This window comes from Piliocolobus tephrosceles, chromosome 7, assembly GCF_002776525.5.
Source record: "Piliocolobus tephrosceles isolate RC106 chromosome 7, ASM277652v3, whole genome shotgun sequence".
NCBI classification, from domain to species: domain Eukaryota; kingdom Metazoa; phylum Chordata; class Mammalia; order Primates; family Cercopithecidae; genus Piliocolobus; species Piliocolobus tephrosceles.
In genome coordinates, this window is record NC_045440.1 from 126,835,467 (window position 1) to 126,861,840 (window position 26,374).

At 39.5% G+C, this 26,374-nt stretch overlaps 1 protein-coding gene and 2 pseudogenes across 2 annotated transcripts in view; 1 reads left to right on the forward strand and 2 right to left on the reverse strand.

Moving 5' to 3' along the window:
- The first annotated feature begins 1,341 nt into the window (after positions 1-1,341).
- Positions 1,342-3,794, forward strand: LOC111549607 (annotated as a pseudogene).
- Positions 3,795-9,976: 6,182 nt separating this feature from the next.
- Positions 9,977-11,234, reverse strand: LOC111550802 (annotated as a pseudogene). Its single transcript, XR_002734177.3, has one exon. The product of XR_002734177.3 is annotated as a 60S ribosomal protein L3 pseudogene (transcript).
- Positions 11,235-20,717: 9,483 nt separating this feature from the next.
- Positions 20,718-26,374, reverse strand: part of ATAD2 (ATPase family AAA domain containing 2) — a 78,148-nt gene continuing 72,491 nt past the window's right edge. The window contains exons 27-28 of the mRNA XM_023224399.1: positions 23,802-23,930; positions 20,718-22,035 (exon numbers count right to left, since the gene is read on the reverse strand). Coding sequence (XP_023080167.1) covers positions 21,994-22,035; positions 23,802-23,930 — 171 coding nt within the window. The 3' untranslated portion in view covers positions 20,718-21,993. The remainder of the gene's footprint in view (positions 22,036-23,801; positions 23,931-26,374) is intronic.

Here is a 26,374-nt window from a genome sequence, read left to right on the forward strand (position 1 = left end):
CCCTGTCGCCCAGGCTGGAGTGCAGTGGTGCGATCTCGGCTCACCGAAACTTCCACCTCCCAGGTGCAAATTCCTGAGTAGCTGGAATTACAGGCATGCGCCACCATGTCTAGCTAATTTTTGTATTTTTAGTGGAGATGGGGTTTCATCATGTTGGCCAGGCTGGTCTTGAACTCCTGACCTCAGGTGGTCGGCCTGCTTCAGCCTCCCAACATGCTGGGATTACAGGTGTGAGTCACTGCACCTGGCCCCATCTGTTTTTAACCTAATTAATTAACTGCTGAATGCTCTCTTCTTTTATCAATATTTATATATAAATATAATATTTCTTGGTATTTTATACTTGTTCCCAGAGCTAGTAGAAAACAAAACAAAACTCCCACAACCTTTCAGTCCTTTCTGCAGTTATTTTGCTGACTGACTATGCAAAGCTTAGAATATACAGTCATAACTAAATGGATTTCAATCTCATGAAGGTGCCCAATATGTAAACAATTAACTGAGAAAATCAAACTGAAAATTTGTTCTTTCATGGCCTTGGAATGAGATAAATCTAACAGAAGCAGCTTCTAAAAATATAATCAAGATGATCTTGTATCTTTTTAAAAATAAGCCATTATGAGCAAGATCCTTCTTTTCTGAAGTATGGGCTTCCCTTCACTGTAGCCATATGTGCCTCCATCTCTTGTTAAACTCATGTCTTTCTACTCTACTTTCTTGATCCTCTTCTTATCTATTTATCCAGCAATTAAGTCAACTGATACTTATTTAGTGCCAACTGTGAACTGATTGTGGTAGGTGCTAGATCTATAATCATAAAACAAAAGAAAACAAAACAAAACATCGTTCCTAACCTTAAAGAGCCTATGATCTCTTAGTGAGACCAATATTAAATAAATAAGCATTAAAAAATACCTAGTCGCCGGGCACAGTGGCTCACGCCTGTAATCCCAGCACGCTGGGAGGCTGAGGCAGGTGGATCACCTGAGGTCAGGTGTTCGAGACCAGCCTGGCCAACATGTGAAATGCCATCTCTACTAAAAATACAGAAATTAGCCAGGCGTGGTGGCAGGCACCTGTAATCCCAGCTACTTGGGAGGCTGAGGCAGAAGAATCACTTGAACCCAGGAAGCAGAGGTTGCAGTGAGCTGAGAGCATGCCATTGCACTCCAGCCTGGGAAACAAGAACGAGACTTCGTCTCAAAAAAAAAACCAAAAAAACCCTAGTCAAGGTATGTGTCACTGCATAGGCATGGGTATGTGTCCTCCCCTACACCAGTGACCAGTATCACCAGCTGTTGAAACTCAGTGGTGAGACCATGAGTGCAGCCTCGTGCCCTGGCTTTTGTAGAAAAAGGAGCACTAGTTGTTGTGAATTATTTAAGAGGGAGTTTGTAAAGGCTCCTTAGTTGCTGATAAGGTTGTTGAAGAAATAATAAACAAAGGTGGAAAAGTGGTGGCCAACTATGATTCAGTGAAAACAGGAGAGAAGATTGTAAAGACAGCACCGGATGCTTTTAGAATAGATGTTGTGGTCAACAGTGCTGGAATTCTGAGGGACCATTCTTTTGCTAGGATAAGTGATGAAGACTGGGATATCATCCACAGAGTTCACTTGCGGGGCTCATTCCAAATGACCCTGGGAAGTGTGGGATCACATGAAGAAGCAGAAAAATGGAAGGATCATTATAACTTCATCAGCTTCAGGAATATATGGCAGCTTTGGCCAGGCAAATTATAGTGCTGCAAAGTTGGGTCTTCTGGTCCTTGCAAATTCTATTGCAGTTGAAGGCAGGAAAAGCAACATTCACTGTAAAACTACTTCTCCTAATGCTGAATCAGGGTGGACTCAATTATGCCTGAAGATTTTGTGGAAGCCCCAAAGCCAGATTAGGTAGCATCGCTGGTCCTATTCTGGGACCAGACCCTTGTAGTGGTTGTAAGACAAAATCAGCCAGTGACTCCTGAAGCAGTGAAGGATAACTGGAAGAAGACGTGTGACTTCGAGAATGCCAGCAAGCCTTGGAGTATCCAAAAATCAACTGGCAGTGTAATTGTAGTTCTAAGTAAAATAGATTCAGAAGGAGGAGTTTCAACAAATCATATCTGCCATGCAACATCTACAGGAACATCAGGATTTGCTGGAGCTATTGGCCATACACTCCCTCCATTTTCTTCTGCTTACACAGAACTGGAAGCTATTATGTATGCCCTGGGAGTGGGAGCATCAATCAAGGATCCAAAAGATTTTAAATTTGTTCATGGAGGAAGCTCTGAGTTCTTCTGTTTGCCTGCCTTTGGAGTTATCATAAGTCAGAAATCTATAATGGGTGGAGAATTAGCAGAAGTTCCTGGGCTTTCAAGGAACTTTGCAAAGGTTCTTTATGGGGAGCAATACATGCAGTTATATAAACCACTTCCTAGAGCAGGAAAATGGAAATGTGAAACAGTTGTTGCTGATGTCCTAGATAAAGGATCTGGTGTAGTAATTCTTATGGATGTCTATTCTTATTCTGAGAAGGAATTTATGTACTATAATCAGTTCTTTCTCTTTCTCGTTGGCTCTGGAGGCTTTGGTGGAAATTGGACCTGAAAGTCAAGGTAACTGTAGCCACACCTAATAGACCACCTGACGCTGTACTTACAGATACCACCACTCTTAATCAGGCTGCTTTGTACTGCCTCAGCAGAGACTGGAATCTGTTACACGTTGATCCTAACTTTGCTAACCTAGCATGTTTTGACATGTGTACATGGATTATGTACATTTAGATTTTTTGCCAGGCATGTTTTATAATGTGTCAAAGATTCAAGATGATTAGGACTTGTTTTGCAAAACCAGTATATCCAGGGCAAACTCTACAAACTGAGATGTGGAAGGAAGGAAACAGAATTCACTTTCAAACCAAGGTCCAAGGAACTAGAGACACTGTCATTTCAAATGCATGTGTGAATCTTATGCCAACATCTGATATTTCAGCTAAGACACCCTCTGAAGGTGAGGAACTTCAGAATACTCTTGTATTTGAGGAAAAAGTTCACAGCCTTAAGGATGTTGGGTGTGAGATGGCAAAGAAAGTAAAATGCTGTATTTGAGTGACATATTAATAAAGGTGGAAATATTGCAGCTAAGTGACCTGAAAAGTGGTTCTGGAAAAGTGTATCAAGAACCTGGAAAAGGTTTTGCTGATGCAATCATCATACTTTCAGATGGAGATTTCATGGAGGTCGTTCTAGGCAAGCTTGAACCTCAGAAGGCATCTGTTACTGGCAGACTGAAGGCCAGAGGGAACATTGTGCTGAGCCAGAAACTTCAGATGATTCTTAAAGACTATACCAGGTTCTGGCTGTGCGCGGGTGGCTCATGCCTGTAATCCCAGCACTTTGGGAGGTTGAGGTAGGTGGATCACGAGGTCAGGAGTTCGAGACCAGCCTGACCAACATGGTGAAACCCCGTCTCCACTAAAAATACAAAAATTAGCTGGACATGGGGGCGGATGCCTGTAATCCCAGCTACTCAGGAGGCTGAGGCAGGAGAATTGCTTGAACCCGGGAGGCGGAGGTTGCGATGAGCTGAGATTGCACCACTGCACTCCACTCTGGGTGACAGAGTGAGACTCAGGCTCAAAAAAAGAAAAAGAAAAAAAAGACTACACCAAGTTCTGAAGGGCACACTATATTATTAATAAAAATAGAATAATTACTCTCTTCACCCAAATATGCTTGATTCTTCTGCAGAAGTGATCAGAACTAAGATGCAGAGGAAGTTACTTACCATTTTCAGATGTCGATAACTTTTCGGATTTTTTTTTTTTTTTCGAGACAATTTCGCTCTTGTTGCCTAGGCTAGAGTGCAAGGGCACAATCTGGGCTCACTACAACCTCACCTCCTGGGTTCAAACGATTCTCCTGCCTCAGCCTCTTGAGTAGCAGGGATTATAGGCATACACCACCACACCCAGCTAATTTTCGTATTTTTAGTAGAGATGTGGTTTCTCCATGTTGTTCAGGCTGGTCTTGAACTCCCAACCTCAGGTGATCCACCTGCCTTGGCCTTCCAAAGTGTTGGGATTACAGGTGTCAGCCACTGCGCCCAGCCCAGATTTTTATTTTCTACTATTTTTTTAGTGTATCATTATTTTTGCAAGGAACTATATATAAGCTAGCATATCGTTATCCTTCTGTTCTTAGATCTGCGTCTTCATAATAAAAAATTTTCACTCATCTAGATTCTTTAGAATTTGTGATAGCATTTATAAAAGTTAAAAGGAAAATTAAATGAATAAAGACCACTCTGATACCTTTAAAAAATAAAAAATACCTAGTTGGAAATCATGAAATATGTAATGCAGGAATATTGTACATTAAATGAGAGGTTAAAATACGAAGTCTTGTTTAGATTCCAGAGGTAAGAAAAACTTCTCTAAGACAGTGACTTCTATGCTGATAAATGAAGGATAAGGAATAGAGGTTAGATAGGTGTAGGAGAAGGAAAGAGCATTCTAGACAAAAGGAACAGTGTATCAAAGTGCCCAGAGGTAAGAAAAATAACTAAAAAGGCCAAGTGTAGGCCGGACGCAGTGGCTCACGCCTGTAATCCCAGCACTTTGGGAGGCCAAGGTGGGTGGATCACCTGAGGTCAGGAGTTCGAGACCAGCCTGGCTAACATGGTGAAACCCCGTTTCTATTAAAAATACAAAAAAATTAGTCAGGCATGGTGGCAGGTACCTGTAATCCTAGCTACTCTGAAGGCTGAGGGGGCAGAATTGCTTGAACCTGGGAGGCGGAGGTTGCAGTGAGCTGAGATTGTGCCATTGCACTCCTGCTTGGGCAACAAGAGTGAAGCTCCATCTCCAAAAAAAACAAAAAAACAAAAAAAAAAAAAAAAGAAGGGAAGCTGTTTCTGGTTTCAAAAAAAAAAAAAAAAAAGAGGGAAGCTGTTTCTGGTTTCAGCATTTAGATGGATGGTAGTGGAATTTATTGATATAAGGAACTTTGGAGGAGCAGCAAGTTTCAGGGGAAGATCAAGATACATGGGCTTGTAGTTCAGAAAAATGATATGACCTAGAGATAGAAATTTGGGAGCAGTTGTATACAGATGATCTTTAAAGCCTTGCGAGTAGAAAACACCACCTTGGAAAACAGTGTTGACTGGTAAGGGAACAGAACCCCACACCAAAACTGTAGAACAACATGAAGCTAAAGGTAGAGGAGGATGCTATCAAAAAGGCAGAAAGGCTGGGTGCGGTGGCTTACACCTGTAATCCCAGCACTTTGAGAGGCTGAGGCGGGCAGATTCCCTGAGGCCAGGAGTTCAAGACCAGCCTGGTCAACATGGTGAAACCCCGTCTCTACTAAAAATACAAAAAATTAGCCGGGTGTGGTGGCAGGCACCTGTAATCCAGCTATTCGAGAGGCTGAGGCAGGAGAATTGCTTGAATCCGGGAGACGGAGGTTGCAGTGAGCCAAGATCATGCCACTGCACTCCAGCCTGGGTCACAGAGGGAGACTCCACCTCAATCAAAAAAAAAAAAAAAAAAAAAAAAAGACAAAATGTTTAAGAACAAAAGAACAGCCATAGAATCTGGAGGAAAAACCACATGAGTGTAGAGTAGGCATAAGAAAGCAGGCAGAAGAAAAAATTTGTTTCAGGAAAGCTGTATGCTGTATTTCGTGGAATGATGCTGAATTTTGTGGAATGATGCTAAGTGGCAGAAAATAAAAAAAGACTAAAAAAGTGCACACTGCTCCGGCCACATGGCTGTCACTGATCCCCTTAGACTAATTTGAAGAAGTGTTCTTGCAACTTGCTATGCCCTATTCCAATCATGCTCTTCTCCCTGACCAAAAATTTTAAAAAGCAAAAACCATTCTCCTGCATTTTACTTTGAAATTTGTAGCACTCCCACTCCAAGGTGAGAAATTCTCCTTCACATAAAATCAATTCAAAACCTCTTTCATTTCCTTCCTGACCTTATTCTCACATGAAAACCTCCCCATCTTATGAGGAAGATCCACTTCAAGGGGAGGAACTTAAAATGCCTGTTCTTTCTTTCCATCATTACTTCCAGGCATTCATAACTCCACCAGTTTTCTGTTGAGTGAAACGTTGGTTCTAGCATTTGCCTCTAGCAATAATTCAATTATTTAACAAGTACTTTTATCAGTAGAAATACAAAGACACAGTATTTATTCTCAAGGAGCTTATAGATTCCTAGAATAAACAGAGATAGTGGTATGATATAGATATAAACAAGTATTTTACTGAGAGGAATTCCTTATGGACTGTAAACATGTATAAAATTATTGATGACTGGGCCAGTGGAAACAAAGCCACAGTAAGATGCCATTTTACACCATTTAATAGATAAATGTTACCAAGTTTGACATTTTCAAATTTTGGAGGAGGAGACATGCATTCACAAAGTCTCTTGTACACTACAAGTGGAGTGGAAGTTCTGTGGCCATTTTGAAAACCGTTTGACATCACCTCCTAAAGTTGGACACTCACATGCCTTATGACTCTAGGTATATACAGCAGTGTTAGATACTTTCTGTTTGTCCCTCCAGATCTGCTTTCTGCCCTTCTTCATCCTGTTTTCCACTAAGGTGTCTGACGTATATGGATTGCATCAACGGGATCCCATACACCATTGCTTCTGGTTGGGTTAGCTACTGGGGAGCAACAGCAGGAAAAGAGTGAGAGTGAGGTTAGGGCATTTATTCCAGTTCCCTCTGTGAGGTTGCTGTGGGGTGCCCATATCCCTCATCTGATGGTTACTGCTTCCCTCAGGGTAGCAGAATCTACATGACTCTCTCTCTTTCCAGGTTTCAGTAACTATTCCCCGCCCTTGTTCCTTTGGGCTCAGGGTTTAGTAACTAGCACCATGCACCTACACATTTGTAAATAAATGCTCTTCGCGGGTACTATTGCATGCTAAGACACTGATTGATACAGTAATTGACACCAGACCTAGGTTAAAACAAACAAACAAAAAAAAAAACAAAGAAACTTCTCAAAATAGGATTCCGGAACTGGGTTAGTCATATATTCAAACGCTTGTGCTCTGTTGTGAATGTAAAATGATATAGCTGCTATGAAAAACAGTATGGCAGTTCTTCAAAAATTAAAAATAGCATTATTATTTGATCCATCAATTTCACTTCTAGGTATATACTCAAAAGAATTGAAAGCAGGGCCGGACACAGTATATCACGACTGTTAGTCTAGCACTTTGGGAGGTTCAGGAGGGTGGATTGCTTGAGCCCAGGAGTTCCAGACCAGCCTGGGCAACATGGTAAAACACCGTCTCTACAGAAAAATACAAAATTAGGTGTGGTAGCATGCACCTGTGGTCTCACCTACTCTGGAGGCTGAGGTGGGAGGATCACCTGAGCCTGGGGAGGTCAAGGTTGCAGTGAGCCATAGTCACACCACTGTACTCCAGCCTGGGTGATGGAGTAAGACCCTGTCTCAAAAATTAATAAAAATTAATAAAGTAAAATAAAATAAATTGAAAGCAGGATATATTTTTTTTTATTTTTCAGATGGTGTCTTGCTCTGTCACCCAGGCTGGAGTGCAGTGGCGGGATTTCGGCTCACCACAACCTCGCCTCCTGGGTTCAGGAAATTTTCCCTGCCTCAGCCTCCTGAGTAGCTGAGATTACAGGTGTGCACCACCATGCCTGGCTAATTTTTGTATTTTTTAGTAGAGACGAGGGTTCACTATGTCGGCCATGCTGGTCTCAAACTTCTGAACTCCAATGATCTGCCCGCCTTGCCCTCCCAAAGTGCTGGGATTACAGACATGAGCCACTATGCCTGGCCTGGAAGCAGGATCTTTTTTTTTTGAGATGGAGTCTTGCTCTGTGACCCAGGCTGGAGTTCAGTGGTGCAATCTCAGCTCACTGTAACCTCCGCTTCCTGGGTTCAAGCAATTCTCTTCCCTCAGCCTCCAAAGTAGCTGAGACTACAGCTGTGCACCACCACACCCGGCTAATTTTTTTGTATTTTATTTTTAGTAGAGACGGGGTTTCACTATGTTGGCCAGGCTGGTCTTGAACTGCTGACCTCAGGTGATCCAACCGCCTCAGCCTCCCAAAGTGCCGGGATTACAGGCGTGAGCCACTGCGCCCAGCCCTTCCAGGGTTTTTATAGTTTTAGATTTTACATTTAAGTCAGAAAGACAATTTTCTTATGTTAAACTTGTATTTTAAAACCTTGTTAAACTCAACTATTAGTACTAGAGGCTTTTCTTTTTTTTTTTTTTTGTAGATTCTATTTTCTACACAGATGATCATGCTATATGTGAATGTAACCTCCACCTCCCAGGTTCAAGCAATTCTCCTGCCTCAGCCTCCTGAGTAGTTGGGATTACAGGTACCCACCACCACACCTGGCTAATTTTTGTATTTTTAGTAGAGACAGGGTTTCACCATGTTGGTCAGGCTGGTCTCGAACTCCTGACCTCAAGTGATCCACCTGTCTTGGCCTCCCAAAGTGGTATTACAGGCATATTTGTGTCTGGACCTAAAGTGAGTCTCCTGTAGACAGCATATAGTTGAATCATGAGTTTTTATCCATTTTGTCAACTGTCCAGTCAAAATATAGAGATTGACAAAATGAAAGTGAAAGGGTAGCAAAAAATGTTTCATGCAAATGGTAACCAAAAGAAAAGCAGGGTGACTATAAGACAAACTAGATTTTAGTTTTAAAAAGTTTACGAGAAATAAACTCACAGAATGCATTCAATAAATGTTTCTCCTTACATCCATCTGTTCTCCTCCAACCCTGCTTTTGTCTGTCCTCTCCTTTTGTCTGTTAGTCTCTCACTTAATTTTTCTCTTTAATGAAAACTATATCTAACTTTTGTTTATGTATGCTGATGGAAAGCAGGTTAACGGGAAGATCTTAAATGTGTAAATTATTCAAAAGACTCTTTAAGGAACAAGAAAAGTTTACAGACCAAAGAAATGACTTTTATTAATAAAGATTCAATACAGCAGGAAGATAGAAACATTATAACCATCACACACACATAATGACAGTCCATCAGAATATATCAAGCAAAAATTGACAGAATTGAAGAAAGAAAATAGATGATTCTACAATGACATTTGGAGACTTCAATACCCCACTCTCAATAATGGATACAACAACCACACAGAAGATAAGCAAATAAATAGAAACCAACTAATGTAAGAGTCATATACAGAATGTTCTACCCAACAACAGCATACACATTCTTCTCAAGTGCAACATGGGACATCTTCCAGGATACACCATATTTCACAATTTAAGTCCGAATACATGTAAAAAGATACGAAGTAGCTTCTCTGATCACATTAGGATGAAATTAGAAATTACTAATAGAAGTAAAACTGGAAAATTCACAACTTGTGAAATTAAACAACACACTCTTAACCAATGGATCAGAGAAAACATCATAAGGGGAATTAGAAAATAGAGACAAGTGAAGATGCAAACAACGTATCAAAGCTTATGTGACACAGTGAAGCAGTGCTAAGGGGCTACTTTATGACTATAAACAACTTCTATTGAAAAACAAGAAAGATCTCATATCAATAAACTAGCTTTACAACTTAAAGAACTAGAAGAAAAAGAGCAAACAACCAAAAGCTAACAGAAAGAAAGAAATATTAAAGATTAGAGCAGAGAAAAACAACATAAAGAATAGAAAAACAACAGAGAAAATTAATGAAACTAAACATTGGTTCTTTGAAATAATTCAATCAACAAAGTTTTAGCTGGATGGACTAGGAAAAGATGAGAGAAGACACATTACTAAAGTCAGAAATCAGGCCAGGCATGGTAGCTCACGCCTGTTTATCTTAAAATGTCTTAATTTCTCCCTCATTTTTGTAGGACAGCTTTTGCCAGATATAAGATCTTCGGTTGACAGTTTTTTTTTTTTTTCAGTAGAAAATAACGTTTATTGAGACCCCACCAGCTGCAAAATCAGCTCCTGGCATTAAGCTCCTTCTTCCTTTGCAATTCGGTCTTTCTTGAGTGGTCCCATGAATGCTTTCTTCTCTTCCATGGTCTGGAAGCGGCCATGGCCAAACTTGGAGGTGGTGTCAATGAACTTAAGGTCAATCTTCTCCAGAGCCCGCCGCTTCATCTACACCAGCAAGGACTTGCGGAGGGTGAGCACCCGCTTCTTGGTTCCCACCACACAGCCTTTCAGCATGACAAAGTCATTGGTCACTTCACCATAGTGGACAAAGCCACCCAGAGGGTTGATGCTCTTGTCAGACAGGTCATAGTCAGTGGAGGCATTGTTCTTGATCAGCTTGCCGTCCTTGATAAGGTAGCCCTGGCCAATCTTATAGATCTTCTTATTGATCTCAGTGCGATGATGGTAGCCTTTCTGCCCAGCACGTGCCACAGAGAAGGCCACACGAGCAGGATGCCATGCCCCAATGCAGGCCACCTTGCGCAGGCCTCGGTGGGTCTTGCGGGGCAGCTTCTTGGTGTGCCAACGACTGGTGACCCCTTTGTAACCTTTGCCCTTGGTCACCCCGATGACGTCGATCATCTCATCCTGCCCAAACACTTGGTTCACAGGTACCTGCTGCTCGAGCCTCTCGCGGGCCCAGTCCAGTTTCTCGGCCACGGTGCCTCCGTTCACCTGGATCTCCATCAGGTGGGCCTTCTTCTGGCGCAGAGGAAGCAGGCGCATCTGGGTGTGGGCAATGACACGGATGACTTGGCAGTACTTCTTCATGCTGCTGAAGTCCTTCTCCAGCTGCTTCTTGCCATCCTCATCCTGCCATTTCTTGCAGTACTTGGTAAAGGCCTTCTTCTTAGATTTATGCCAGTTCTTATAGAAACGCCTCTTGCATTCATCACTGATGTGCTCAGCGAAGACAGTCTTGAAGGTCCGGAGGCCTTGAGGGGTTTCCACGTAGCCCACAATGCCCACAACCACCATGGGTGGCGTCTCCACAATGGTTACAGCCTCCACCACCTCCTTCTTGTTCACCTTAGATCCTGGCCTGTCGACTTCCCGCACGATGTGGGTCATGCCAGCCTTGTATCCCAGGAAGGCTGTGAGGTGGACTGGCTTAGACGGATCATCCTTAGGGAAGCTCTTAACCTTCCCACGATGCCTGCTGCTGTGCTTCCGGGGCAGGAAGCCGAGGGACCCATGTCTGGGAGCAGAGAACTTTCTGTGAGACATCACGCCATCAAATCCCGCCGGTAGAGCAGTTGACAGTTTTTTATTTGATTTTTGTTTTTTAGCATTTTAGCTAACTGCCTTTGATATTCCAATGTTTCTGATGAGAAATTTGTTGATAATCCCATGAGGTATCCTTCATATGTGATGAGCTGCCTCTCTCTTGCTGCTTTCAAGATTCTTTTGCCTTTCAAAAGTTTGATTGTGTGTCTTGGTGTGGATCTTCTTCAGATAATCTTACTTGGAGACTGAATTTCTTTCTTTCTTTCTTTTTTGATTCAAACAAGTATAATTCTCAAGTTATCACAAAATTTCCCACAAAAATTTACAATCAGCAGAATAGTTTCCTTATTTCTCATGTATAATTTTCATATAATTCCATGGTTTCGCTAATATTATATGTTACAAGTGCCCCAACAGCTCAGTGCTTTCCTGACACTCCAGTGTCTGGGCTGGGTGAGGAATGAGTGCTCTCTTCCTCCCTGACCGAGTTCCTCCCTCAGGTTTGCCTTGAGACGCATTGAGTTTTTTGGGCCCCGTGGCCTCTCCCTGTCAGGCTGCCACAGGTCCTGCTTTCGGAAGGTGAACAGCTCCTGGCTGCTGCCAAGAGGGTTCTCGTTGGGGTCACCAAAGCGTGCCCGGCTGCTATGAAAAACGTTGGGAATCTTGGTTTCTGTTTTTTATTCTATGCTAGGTTGTACAGACTTATTTATATCATTGTTTTGAGGGACTAATGGAGACTGAATTTCTTGGATGTTTATATTCATGTCTTTCATCACATTTGGGAAGTTTTCAGCCATTATTTCTCCAACTATCTCTGCTGCTTTCTTTCTTCCCCTTATGGAACTCCCACAGTGTGTATGTTAGTCTACTTTATTGTGTTCCACAGGTTCTTTAAGCTCCGTTCATTTTTTTTAATTGTTTTTTTTTCTGTTCCCCGGACTCCGTACTTCCCAATATCCTATCTTCAAATTTGCTGATTCTTCTGCAGATTTCTGTTCAACTATGTTTTTAAATCTCTTTACTAAATTTGTCATTTTAGTTATTATACTTTTCAGCTCCAGAATTTCTTTCTGATTTCTTTGTAGAGTCTTTTTATTAATAATAGTAAAAGCAATAAAATAAATAACACAGTTTACTTTCTCCACATTTTCCTTTAGTTCTTTGAGCTCTTTAAGACAGTTTTTTTTTTCCTTCATACTACATGTCTTAGTATAAGACAGTTTTTGAAAGAGTCTTCACCTGGTTTATCTGCCATCAGGTCTTTTTCAGAAAGTTTTTGTTGATTATTATTTTTTTTTTACTTTAAATGGACCGTACTTTCCTGTTTCTTTGTAAGCCTTGTGATTTTTGTTGTTGTTGTTGGAAACTGAACATTTAAATATATTACTGTATTAACTCTGGAAATCAGATTCTTCTCTTTCCCCAGGGCTTGCTGTTTTTGTTATTGTTTTTACTTTTTTTTTTTTTTTTTAATTTTTGTCTCTGTGCCAAGAATCAGTCTGAGCTGTAAACTTAAGATCTTTTCAGCTTCTCTGAGCCTCTTTGGGCATGCAGTCACTTTCTTATTTTCCCTGCATATGCAGTTGTTGAGGCTTTTCTCTTCACTTTTTTTTAGACAGGGTCTGTGTTACCCAGGTTGGAGTGCAGTGGCACAATCATGTCTTACTGCAGTCTCAAACTCCTGGGCTCAAGTGATCCTCCCTCCTTGGTCTCTCAAGGATCTGGGATACAGGCATGAGCCACCACATCTGACAATATATACAGTTGTTTTTGAATGGTCTAGTCTTAATGTCTGGCTCCCAAAAGGGAAAAAGGGTGCCAGACTTTTAAATACCCCGAGAGCCACAGGAAAAAGACTTGCAACATTGGAGGGAAGTGAAACAAAGGCCATCCACCTTCATCTGCACCTGTGTAATCAGGAGCAGCAATCAGAGCACAGATCCCTGATATTTGGAGGACAGGGTCCTTTCTCCCCACTCCGACTCCAACAAATTGTGTGTAAGCTGCTGCAGGAATACGTGCACAGCTGCCTGTCACAGGGCTGAGTGTGGGTAACTACTACTGTGCTAAAAGCTGAAATTGGCTGAATTAACCACAATTTAGTGTCCAAGCCTTCCCCTGGAAGTTCCAAGCCTTCAACAGACCCTAGAATTCCAAAATAGTAACATCAGACTGATTTTGCCAGTACATTTGTCTTCTAGGTGGGGAGACAAATTCCTGGTACTTCCCACTCCACCATCTTTCCAGAAACTTTGCAGTATATGTGTTAACCAGCAGTATTTTATTCCATCTCCCTCACATTCCAAAATGCAATAGAAAGGTAAGGGTAGAGATAACTTGTGTCCCCTCTCACCACTGCATTTAATAACCCACTGGAATTTTTGCTTCCCATTCCTAAGACCTTGAGATCAGAGACTTTAGAATCTTATCTTAGTGCTCAAGGAAGAAACTCTCACCAGAGAACATGATCATGGTTCCAACTGATTGGCCTCTTTTAGGTCCCCATGCCACTGAACCAACTGGCAAAGACAGCAATTACTGTACTGACCAGGGTAATTAAATACCCCGAGAGCCACAGGAAAAAGACTTGCAACATTCGAGGGAAGTGAAACAAAGGCCGTCCACCTTCATCTGCACCTGTGTAATCAGGAGCAGCAATCAGAGCACAGATCCCTGATATTTGGAGGACAGGGTCCTTTCTCCCCACTCCGACTCCAACAAATTGCGTGTAAGCTGTGAAGTCAGAGCACTTGTTTTCCTGGTTCCCTCTGTGATGTAATGTTGCCTGGGGCTGACTTGACGCTGTAACTGCAGATCACTGCTTTTCTCAAGGTGGCAGACCACACGCAACTTCCTTTGGGTTTCAACAGCCACTCCTCATCCATTACAGCCTAGGAAAGGTAACTAGGGCCAAGTTACTACTTGACATTCCCCTACACCAATAATCTTTCCTTATTTTATCTTCAGTATGGTGTTTCCTAATGCCTAAGTGGATCTCTAGCACAACACGTACAACAGACAGAAGGTGCAAGAATGTCCTTAAAACAGTTTATAATCATCAAAACCTGGAAAAATTCTAAATGCCCCACGGTAAAGTGGATTGATAAACTGTGGTTTACTCACAAAATGGATTACATAGCAGTCAAATGATGTACAATATGCAATCGTATAAAAAATTTTAGCAATGTGAAAAAAGGAAGCTCCAGAAGATATCATACATGCAGTAGCATAATACCACTATGGTAAAAATCTGATACTTAAAACGTGATTTGTAGGAACACACAGATGCAATAAAATACATACAATAGAAAGCAAAGAATGATGAGTGATTGAGGATTATAATTATAGTGGATTAATGTGTCCAATAGGTGATTTGGTTAGTTCCTTTTGAGAAACAGGTTTTATGGGCATTTATTATTTTAAAAAATAAACTTTCAAAAGGTGGGGCATGCATGAATCAATGACGAGTGTGTCACGATGCAAGCTGATTAATTCTGTATACTTGAAGTTAAATTTAAAAGTGGAGGGGACTTATACAGGAAGCTATGCGAAATTAGAAGAAGGTCCTAACTTAGCCTGGGGAATTAAGATCTTCCTGGACCATCTCTGATGCCTAAAGTAGTCAAGTGAAAGGAGAGTTGAGGGTGAGTGAGAAAAATTATTGCTGGCAGAGGATATAGCCTGAACAAAAAGGCCCTGAGGAGAGAAAAGGCATTTTCTTTTATTATTATTTTTTAAAATTATACTTTAAGTTCTGGGATACATGTTCCAGAAAAGGCATTGTTTATAAAATGGCAATTTTGTGTTGGTATAAGGTTGTATTAGTTTTCTGTAAATGTTATTAACAAGTTACCACAATCTTGGTGGTTTAAAAAATTCTTTCACAGTTCTGGAGGCAGAAATCTGAAATCAGTATCATTAGGCCAAAATCTAGGGATTCACAGGGCTGCACAACTCTGGAGGATCTAGGAAAGAATGTTGTGTGCTTCTTCAGCTTCTGGTGGCTGGTTGCTGACATTACCTTGGCTTGTGGCTGCAGGACACCGATCTCCGACTCTGGTTTCACAGCCTTCTCCCTTCTGTGTAAAATCTCCCTCTGCTCTTTCATAAGGATACATGTGATTGATCTGGGGCCCACAGAGATAATCCAGGATAATCTCCCATTTCAAGATCTCAAAATCTAAAAGAAACCCTTCCTTCTTTTTTGTTTTGCCATATAATGTAACACTCACAGTTTTCAGGGATTAGGACAAAGGTATCTTTGGGAGTGGGGGAGGGGGTCATTTCTCAGCTTACTACAAAGGTTATGTGCAAAATACGGACTGTAAAAACACTCTTCTGAGCTGGGTGTGGTGGCTCACGCCTGTAATCCCAGCACTTTAAGAGGCCGAGGTGGGTGGATCACCTGAGGTCAGGAGTTTGAAACTAGCCTGGCCAACATGGTTAAACCCTATCTCTACTAAAAATACAAAAATTAGCCAGGTGTGGTGGCACACACCTGTAATCCCAGCTACTCGAGAAGCTGAGGCAGGAAAATAGCTTGAACAGGGAGGTGAAGTTTGCAGTGAGCCGAGATTGTGCCACTGCACTGCAGCCTGGGTGACAGAGTGAGACTCCGTCTCAAAAAACTATTCTCTTCTGCCTCGACAGCATCCCTACATTACCTGAAATCCAGATATTTCCAACTGTAATCAACTAATAGCTGAAACTGGCAACTTTTCTCTTTTAATGTCATTGCCGAGGACCATCTACATATATACAGAAAATACCGACAGAGTGCAAATGGTTTTAATTTTGATGAAGTCCAATTGATCATTTTTTGTTTTTTTATGGATTGTGATTTTAGTGTATCTAAGAACTTTCTGCCTAACTTAAGATCATGATGTGTTACTTCAAATATGAAGCTATAGAAAAAAGAAAAATCGGCTGGGTGCGGTGGCTCATGCCTGTAATCCCAGCACTCTGGGGAGGCCGAGGTGGGTGGATCACCTGAGGTCAAGAGTTTGAGACCAGCCTGACCAACATGGAGAAATCCTGTCTCTACTAAAAATCCAAAAAATTAGCTGGGCGTGGTGGCACATGTCTGTAATCCCAGCTACTTGGGAGGCTGAGGCAGGAGACTCACTTGAACCTGGGAGATGGGGGTTGCAGTGAGCTGAGATCACACCATTGCACTCCAGACTGGGCAACAAGAGCAAAACTCTGTCTCAAAAAAAAAAAAAAAGAAAAGAAAAAAGAAAGATAATGATGATTTTCTCTTACCTTCTCTTAAGTTTTATAGTTTTAGCTTTTATAGACAGGTTTCTGATCCATTTTGAGTTAATATTTTATGCATTGTGAGGTAAGGATCTAATTTCACCTTTTTTTTTTTTTTGCATGTGAATATCCAATTAATCCAGCATCATTTGTTAAGAAATAACTATTCTTTCCCAACTGTCTTGGCAACTCTCTTGAAAATAAGTGAATATATAAAGAACTCTTATAACTCAATAATAAGGAAACAATTAAAAAAGGTTAAAATGTTCAAAAGGCCATTTCAACAAAGATGATACACGAATGGCTAATAAGTACATGAAAAATGTTCTCAACATCATTAATCATTAGAGCAATGCAGTTAACAACCACAAAGAGTACCACTTTGTACCCAACTGCATGGTTATTAAAAGCAGACAAGGCCAGGCCTGGTGGCTCATGCCTTGTAACCCCAGCACTTTGGGAGGCTGAGGCAGGAGGATCACTTGAGGCAAGGAGTTCGAGACCCGCCTGACAAACATGGCAAAACCCTGTCTCTAGTGAAAATACACAAATTAGCTGGGCATGGTGGTGACAGCCTGTGGTATCAGCTACTCAGGAGGCTGAAGCAGGAGAAATGCTTGAACCCAGGAGGCGGAGGTTGCAATGAGCTAAGATTGCACCACTGCACTCCAGCCTGGGTGTTAGAGCAAGACTCTGTCTCACACACACAAAAAAGGGCAAACAACAAAAACAGGACAGATGATAACAAAGGTGGTAAGAATGTGGACAAGCTGGAACCCTCATATAGTGCCAATGGAAATGTAAAATGGAGGAAGCTCTTTGGAGAGCAGTTTAAGATAATCACAAATTTACCATATAATTCTGCAATTCTAGTCCCAGGTATCTAAGAGAAATGAAAACATGAGTCACACATGTATGTAAATGTTCACACCAGTACTATTCATATTAGACAAAATGTGAGGCAATCCAAATGTCCATTAACTGTATGAATAGGCAAAAGGGCATATCCATACAATGAAATACTGTTCCACAATACAATATAACAAATTACTGGTACATGCTACAACACTGATGAATTTCAAAAACATTATGTTAAGTGAAAGAATCCAGATGTAAAAGACTATTTCATTTACATGAAATGTCCAGAAAATGCAAATCTATAGAGACAGAAAGTAGGTTAGGGAATGCCTGGGGTTGGAGGTAGGAGGACTGACTGCAAATGGGCACGAGGAAGAGACTGGAAATCTCTCTTTTGGGGAGACAGAAATGTTCTAAAACTGATTCATGCTGATTGTTGCACAACTCTGTAAATTTACTAACAATCATTAAATTGTACTGTTAAGATCAGTGAATTTTGAGATATATAAATTATACCTCAATAAAGCTGTTAACAATAAAGAAAGAAATACATATAAGAATTGGAGACATTATGTTTTATGCTTAAGGGTCTCTGAAGACCTTGCTCAGGATCTGCTGCTTATAGGAAATGAAAGTTGAAAAAAACACATATTTATTTTATATGCTTTTACTGGTTAAGAATTACGTTCCACTATCAGTAACAGAGATCCACTCAAGAATCCCTAAAATTATCATGCACACACACAGAGATGCTTCTTAACTGTACATATGTATATATATGTGTCTGTGTGTATAGGAAGCTCAGAAGGCAGAAAGTACTCTCATCCTTGCCCTTCCAGAGAGCTTCCTAGAAACTGTGCAACTTCCCTATCTCATTGGCTAGAATTTAGTCACGTGGCCATATTTTGCTGCAATGCGTGAAACATAATTTTCCAAATGGGACTTCGTTACAAATAATGGAAGAATGGGTATTAGGAGGCAAGCTGGCAATCTTTTCCTCAATGTCAGGGAGCAATCTCTTAATTACATTACTTTGAACAATAAAATACTCTGTGTATAAGGTGGGGAGTAGTAGGGAGAAGACACAAGTCTAAAATAAGCTCAATTAACTCTACAATGCGTACATTTTAGGGATCACTGATAGAACTGGCCTAAAAATAAATGGCAGAGTGTAACTCCTCACTCCTTAAGAGTGGGCTGTCCATTGTGTGACTTCTTTTCAGAGTACAGTTCATGAGAGAAGTATAGTTCAGAAAAGATTAATTTTTCCATGGAGAAACCTGAGAAATACTACTTCACTTGGTGATCAAAGTCAACCAATAGGCAAAAATCACATCACTAGTATGCAACCTTGATGTGACCACTTTGCCTCTGTGATCTTCCTTCCCCAAACCCATAATCCTGGTCTGGTCATGAGAAAAACATTAGACTATTCCAAAATATTTGCCTGGTATCCTAAATATTGGTAATGTCATCAAAAACATCCACATCCATTGGGTTGTCTTTTTGTTGTTGAGTTTTAGGAGTTATTTATATTATTTATTGAAGCATAAAATTTTAAAATTTTGATGAAGTCCAATTTATCTAATTGCCAAACTCAAGGTCATGAAAATATCCTTGAGTTCTTCTAAGAATTTTACTTTTAGCTATTCAACTTAGGTCTTTAATCCTTTTTTTTTTTTTAAATCAACTTTTAAGTTCCAGGGTAAATGTGCAAGATGTGCAGGTTTGTTACACAGGTCAATGTGTCCCATGGTGGTTTGCTGCACAGATCAACCCATTACCTAGGTATTAGGCCCAGCACGCATTAGCTATTCTCAGGTAGGGATCTAACTTCATTCTTTTGCATGTGGATATCCAGTTGTCCCAGCACCATCTGTTGAAGAAATGGTTCTTTCCTATTGAATAGATGTGGACACTCTTGTTGAAAATCAAATGACCTTAGACATAATGGTTTATTTCTGGACTTTCTATTCTATTGACCTATATGTTTAACCTTACGCCTGTATTATACTGCTTTGATATATGTAGCTTTGTAGTAAGTTTCAAAGTCAGGAGGAAGTGAGTTCTCTCCTTTTTCAAGATTTTTTGGGCTATTCAGGGTACCTTGTAATACCATATAATTTTTAGGATTTACTTTCCTATTTCTCAAAAAAAGGCCACTGGGATTTTGATAGAAATTGCATTGAATCTGTAGACTGCTTTGGGGATTACTGTCATCTTAGCAGTACTGTCTTCCAAACCATGAATACAGACTGTCTTTCTGTTTATTTAGGTCTTATTAATTTCTTTTGGCAACAGTTTGAAATTATCAGTATGTAAGTTCTTACATATCCTTGCTTAAATTTATTCCTAAGTGTTTACTGTTTTAGATATTGTAAATACAATTGCTTTCATAATTTCCCTTTTGGACTGTTCATTGCTAGTATATAGAAATACAACTGATTTTAGTATGTTTTCTATCTTGTAACTCTGCTTATTTATTTATTTATTTTTTTTTAAAGGACAGAGTCTCACTCTGCCACCCAGGCTGAAGTACAGTAATGCAATCTTGGCTCACTGCAGCTTTGACCTCCTGGGCTCAAGCTCTGACCTGCTGCCTCAGCCTCCCAGGGAATAGCTGGGACTACAAGTGTGTGTCACCATGCCCAGCTAATGACTGCATTTTTTTTTGTAGAGACAGGGTTTCACCATGTTGTCCAGGCTGGCCTTGAACTCCTGAGCTTAAGTGATCCACCCATGTTGGCCTCCCAAAGTTCTGGGATTACAGGCATGTGCCACCACACCCAACCTGCTGAATTCTTTTATTACCTCTAACAGATTTTTTGTGGATTCTTTAGGATTTCCTACATAATACAAAAATTAGCCGGGTGTGGTGGTATGCGCCTGTGGTCCCAACTACTCAAGAGGTTGAGGTGGGAGAATTGTTTGAACCCGGAAGGAAGAGGTTGCACTGAGCCGAGATCATACCACTGCACTCCAGCCTAGGCGACAGAATGAGACTATGTCTCAAAAAAGGATTTCCTACGTATAAAATCATGTCATTTGTAAATAAAGAGAGTTTCACTTTTCCCTTTCTATTCTGAGTTCCTTTTGTTTTTCTTGCCTAAACTGCACTTTTGAGCAACAAATGAGAGATAACATTCAACACGGCAATTACAGCATGGTTTTCAAACTCTACATAGGAATGTAGCCATAACACTTCTAAAATCTGTAGAAGACATTTCAGGAAGCACTTTAGTCTTTGTACCTAAAATACATGCACCATATAAACATTCCAATGTCAACAGCACTTTAAATTTGCACAGCAATACATGAAAGAACAGATTTTACACTTCTTGTGCTCTGAATTATCTTTGGTATGTTTTAAAATACATAAGAAATAGAAACAAATTTTAGAGACAGTTTTCACCTTTAGAATTTATTACATAAGCTATACACACAAAATGAAATCCTAGTTATAAAAGATGCATCTAGAAGAATAATTTATAATAAACCAACAAAAACGAGAATGTATATCTCCAGAAATATAGACATATTTAAATGTCCTCAGTGACTGGCACTGCTTTATGCATTACATAAGACAGTATCTACTAATTAAGGTATCAAATGTACTGGGTTTTAGAAGGCTTTAAAAACAATATCCAGATAAATCAACAACAAAAATACAGCTCAACTTTGAACTGCATTAAAATCCAGAATCTCTCATTTTAGATGACCATTCCTTATTCCCCTCAAAAGGTTTCCAACAGAAGCTATTTTACAAACTAATTATTAGAATGTCTTCTCCCCACTCTCCCCAAAAGCAAGTATGCATGGAAGTGCATGCTTTTAACCTTAAGAAATGTATTTTTGGTATCATTAATATAAAATTATAGTATTTATATTTATAAAATTGCATATAAAAAGTATCAATAGAATATAACCTAAACACAATTTTAGAAAGATATCAACAGCTGGCAAATATAAAAACTTTGTGCTATTAAAAGGTGTTTAACAAGGTAGTTATTAATACATTTGTTGTGTATATAATTACAAAAGTAAACCAAGAAATATTTAAAATCTTTATTAACCCAAATTAGAATTATAAAAATGTTTGTCTCAAAAACAATAACTGTGATACTCAAGTACAGAATTGTGGTGCAGCCAGAAGTTGTTCAAGAGCCCTCCCGCAAATCATGACTTGCACTCTGGCTTTTAAGTGAAGACAAGGGAATCTCAAGGCAGATGGCAGGAGGGCATTAAAGAAAACAAAGATGACAAAAAAGATGGGAAGGACACAATGGTTAAGTTTCTTGTTTGATACAATAAACTATTTTTAGGAAGGATAAAATTAAAAGTGCTTAATACCAACAAAATTTAATGCTGCTAATTACTCTTAAGTGCCATAAAACATTAGTTAACAAAATAACTTTATTAAGAATTGGACAAACTTCAACTATTATTACTATTACTACAGGATCTTGTTCTAGCAAAGTTCCAATATTTATCAGTTATCTTACACAAGACATTTATCTTAATATGTACATAAATAAGAAAGTTTAAATACTTTTATTTTACTATTTTAATCTTTTCCTTAAAGATGCAGGGTTTCATACTACATCAATTAGGCGGACATGACAAAAATGACTTAAATAGGAACTGAATATAAAGAATACTCGATACCATGACATCATCATCTGGAACAACTGAAGTTTTCTACCTCTTGCTCCATTTTCTAGATAAAGGGGAGGAAGAGCAAATAGTAAGTTTCAATATGGAATAAGCTAAAGAAACATTTCATTACTGTTTTTTTTCAGTAAACAACCTTAAGAATATTAATAGTCATGTATATATTTGATAGTGAAAATAAATATTCAGTTCAATATTTAAGACTGCTACATAAACTGATTTTACCTGTAGGACTTCATTATTTAAATAACTTTGAAATGAGTCTGGGGTGTATTCATCTTATGTTAAATTCAAATAGTATTCATCAAGGTACTGATGTAGTTAAAGAGTTTAGTATTTTACACTTTGTAGATATCAATATTATATATATTATACTACATAGTATACTTTAGTAGGTATACTAAATACTGTATATATACTAATGGGTATCATTTTTATATTCTGTAGTTACCAATAATATGCATAGGTAAGTAATATCTTTTTTTTTTTAAATTTAGCACTCTATCTGGTGAAATGATCTGTTATTAAAAATAATAAGGCCAGGCATGGTGGCTCCTGCCTGTTAATGCTAGCACTTTGAGAGGCTGAGGCGGGAGGACTGCTTGAAGCTAGGAATTTGGGACCATCCTAGGCAACATAGCAAAACCTCCATCTCTATAAGAAATTTAAAAATTAGCCCAGTGTGGTGGCGCTTGCCTATAATCTCAGCTACTTGGAAAGCTGAGGCAGGATTGCCTGAGCTCAGGAGTTCCAGGTTATAGTGAGCTATGTTCTTGCCACTGAACTCCAGCCTGGGTGACAGAGAAAGATCCTGTCTCAAAAATAAATAATGCTATAATTAACACTCTAATACCTACTATAAAGGAAGATTAAGTACACAAGTCTTTTTTTTTAAAGACAGAGTCTTACTCTGTTGTCCAGGCTGGAGTGCAGTGGCTTGATCTCGGCTCACTGCAACCTCTGCCTCCCAGGTTCAAGTGATTCTCATGCCTCAGCCACCCAAGTAGCTAGGACTATGGGTGCACGCCACCACATCTGGCTAATTTTTGTTGTTTTAGTAGATGGGGTTTCACCATGTTGGCCAGGCTAGTCTTGAACTCCTGGCCTCAAGCAATCCACTCGCCTTGGCTTCCCAAAGTGCTAGGATTACAGGCATGAGCCACTGTACCTGGCTGACAAGTCTTAAAAGAAGCTATTATTCTTCATTAATACACACACACAAAAAGGGTATTCATAATTTATGTTCCACTATTTATTAAAGACACAAACTATTGGCTGGGTGTAGTGGCTGATGTTTGTAATTCCAGTACTTTGGGAGGCTGAGGCGGGTGGATGGCTTGAGCTCAGGAGCTCAAGATCAGAGTGGGCGACACAGCAAAACCTTATCTCTACAAAAAACACAAAAATTAGCTGGGCAAGATGGCAGGCACCTGTGGTCCCAGATACTTAGGAGGCTGAGGCAGGAGGATCACTTGAACCCAGGAGGTGGAGAGGTTGCAGTGAGTTGAGATCACACCACTGCACTCCAGCCTGGGAGACAGAGACCCTGTCTCTAAATAAATAAACAAATACACAAACTAAGTCCTAGATTAGAAAAATACTAAACTCTCTTGCATTTAGAAATAATTCATAATCCACATATTAAAAATGATCTTTATGGAATGGGACATCAATTTTGGAAATAGAAAGATGGTCTTTAAGTTCTTACAATCAGTTTCTTACACATTAAATAAAGCCTCAACAATCCTACATAAGTGATATATTAATGTGACCATAAGAGCATTTGTAAAAAGTTTCCACTCAAGAGTTTACCTGAATAAGTGATGTTTTATCATAGTCCTTGCGATGCTGATAAATACATTGGCTGATTACTGCATACAAATTTTCCAACTGAAATATATTGTAGTTTCGACTTTTTTTAACAACAGTCTTCAAAAGATTCTAGAAGAAAATATGAGTGTCAATATGTGTGAGAGAGAAACTTCCTCAGACAAGATATTTAACTTAGAAGGTTTGGGGAATTATTAAAAGCCTGACAGAGGGCAGACCAAGTCATCTGATGACAGGACAGCCTCTGGCAGTGGCTCTGACATTTAAATGTACTTAAATCTATCTATAATCCTGGCCTTGACCATGAGTAACTCCTATTCTAAAAACTAGAGCTGAGGGGATTGCCAATTCTAAGTCTAGCCATAAGCATCTACAAATTAAAAACTAACCTCAATTTAGATTAACAGGAGAAAAGCAAAGCTTTTTTGCAGGAGATTTTATGATAGTATAAGTACATTTTAACTAATTTTATTATGTGAAACTAAAAAAGATACTACATAAATGGTGAACTACCTCACCACTTCAGGGTTCTTATATAAAAAGGATTTTCCATCTGCTAAGTGTTTTTTTCTCATGACTAAAATGGTGGACTTACTGGATTTCTGTAATTCTTCAAGTCTGGCCCTACCAGAATAAGCTGCCGTTACCTCATAATTAACAAAAACACACCATTATAGTTAAGTAACAACCAACTAAAATGGCTACAGGTAATGGTCATAAAAACAATGTATGGGACCAATACATTGTTAAAAACTGCATGTTAAAAGCTGCAATTTAATACATTAAATAGTCACCTCCAACTACATCTTTTATGCAGATTATTCTATAGCAAGTATATCCTCTGATAAAAGGCCATTATTTATTGCATGCCTAATGGATATACTGTACTATTACACAGTCCATTTTGATGGGTTATATTATCAGAAAAAGTAAAAATTGAAATAGTCTCAGTAATGAATTGACTCTGAATGACATACATGTATACTGAGCAGAACAAAGCTGTAAAATTTATAACAATTAAGTAGAATAGTAATTGCTACTCTTAACCCCAAACAACATAACACGGTGAACTTACACACAAGTTCCTGTTTCAGCACTAGGAATACCATTTTACTGTCATGAGATTTATATGGACTTTCAGTTCCACACATACTTTTTAACAGAGTTTTTCAGAAAGACTACAGTTTTTTGAGAGAAACTACTCCAGGAATATTGCTGCTTCCTTCTCTAAGAAGTGTAGACATTGAGTTCTTATTAGCTCTGCTACATTCAAGAGAAAGGCTTTCTTAAGTTCATTAGTACTAACAGGTTCACTTTGTACTTAAACAGGGCAGATTTCCCTCTAAAATGCCAAAACTCTTATCTGTATTACAAATAATGTATCTTTGATAAATGTATAATGTTCTCAGACTTGAAATGTGGCCAAAATAAAACAGGTAAATTGGAATTGAGATGCAAAATGTTTTTACTTTTGAAGGAAAAGGGCAAGAAATCAATCTTATTTCAAATATGTTAAGGCAACTGTAACACATCCAAGTTGTTGGTTGAGGAGATAAGACTGTTGTTTAGGTGTGTCAGGGTGTGGAGTTCCAGATGTAGGATCACCCTTACAGAGGTGATGGCTATTCCAAAAGTAAAGAATAACAGAGCAAATGATCAGAAAAACCCTGAGACGCTTACAAAAGTAGTTGAAGGCAAGGATGATTTAAGGACACAATAGTTAAGGAAGAAGAATTATCTATAGTGTCAACTGTTACAGATATGGCAAGAAGAGTTCAGTTTAACAAAGGCAAGTATTATTAGCTATTAGGATGTCATTTTATTACAGTGCTTACGTTGAAAATTGAATTTAGGGGAATAGGCAGGGGAAAAGAATGAGCAACAGGTAACATGGCAGCTATAAGAATCACTTAGCTATTTTATTTTCCTTTTGATTCCTACCACGGATCCTTGGATATAATTCTTAATTTTGGGCCAGGCATGGTGGCTCATGCCTATAATCCTAGCACTTTGGGAGGCTGAGGCGGGAGGATTACTTGAGCTCAGGAGTTCAAGACCAAACTGGGCAACATAGTGAGACTTTGTCTTTTTTTTTTTTTTTTTAAGAAATAAAAATCTATTTTATATTAAAAAATAATAGTAATAATTTTTTTCTTTTTTAGATATAGAGTTTTGCTCTTGTCACCCAGGCTGGAGTGCAGTGGCACGATCTTGGCTCACTGCAACCTCCACCTCCAGTTTCAAGTGATTCTCCTGCCTCAGCCTCCCCAGTAGCTGGGAATACAGGTGCCCACCACCACACCCAACTAATTTTTTATTTTATTTTATCTATTATTTATTTGTTCATTTTGAGACAGAGTCTCACTCTGTCACCCAGGCTGGAGTGCAGTGGTGCGATCTCGGCTTACTGTAAGCTCCACCTCCTGGGTTCACGCCATTCTCCTGCCTCAGTCTCCTGGGTAGGTGGGACTACAGGGGCCTGCTACCATGCCCAGCTAATTTTGTTTTTGTACTTTTAGTAGAGATGGGTGGGATTGCAGGCATGAGTCACTGCG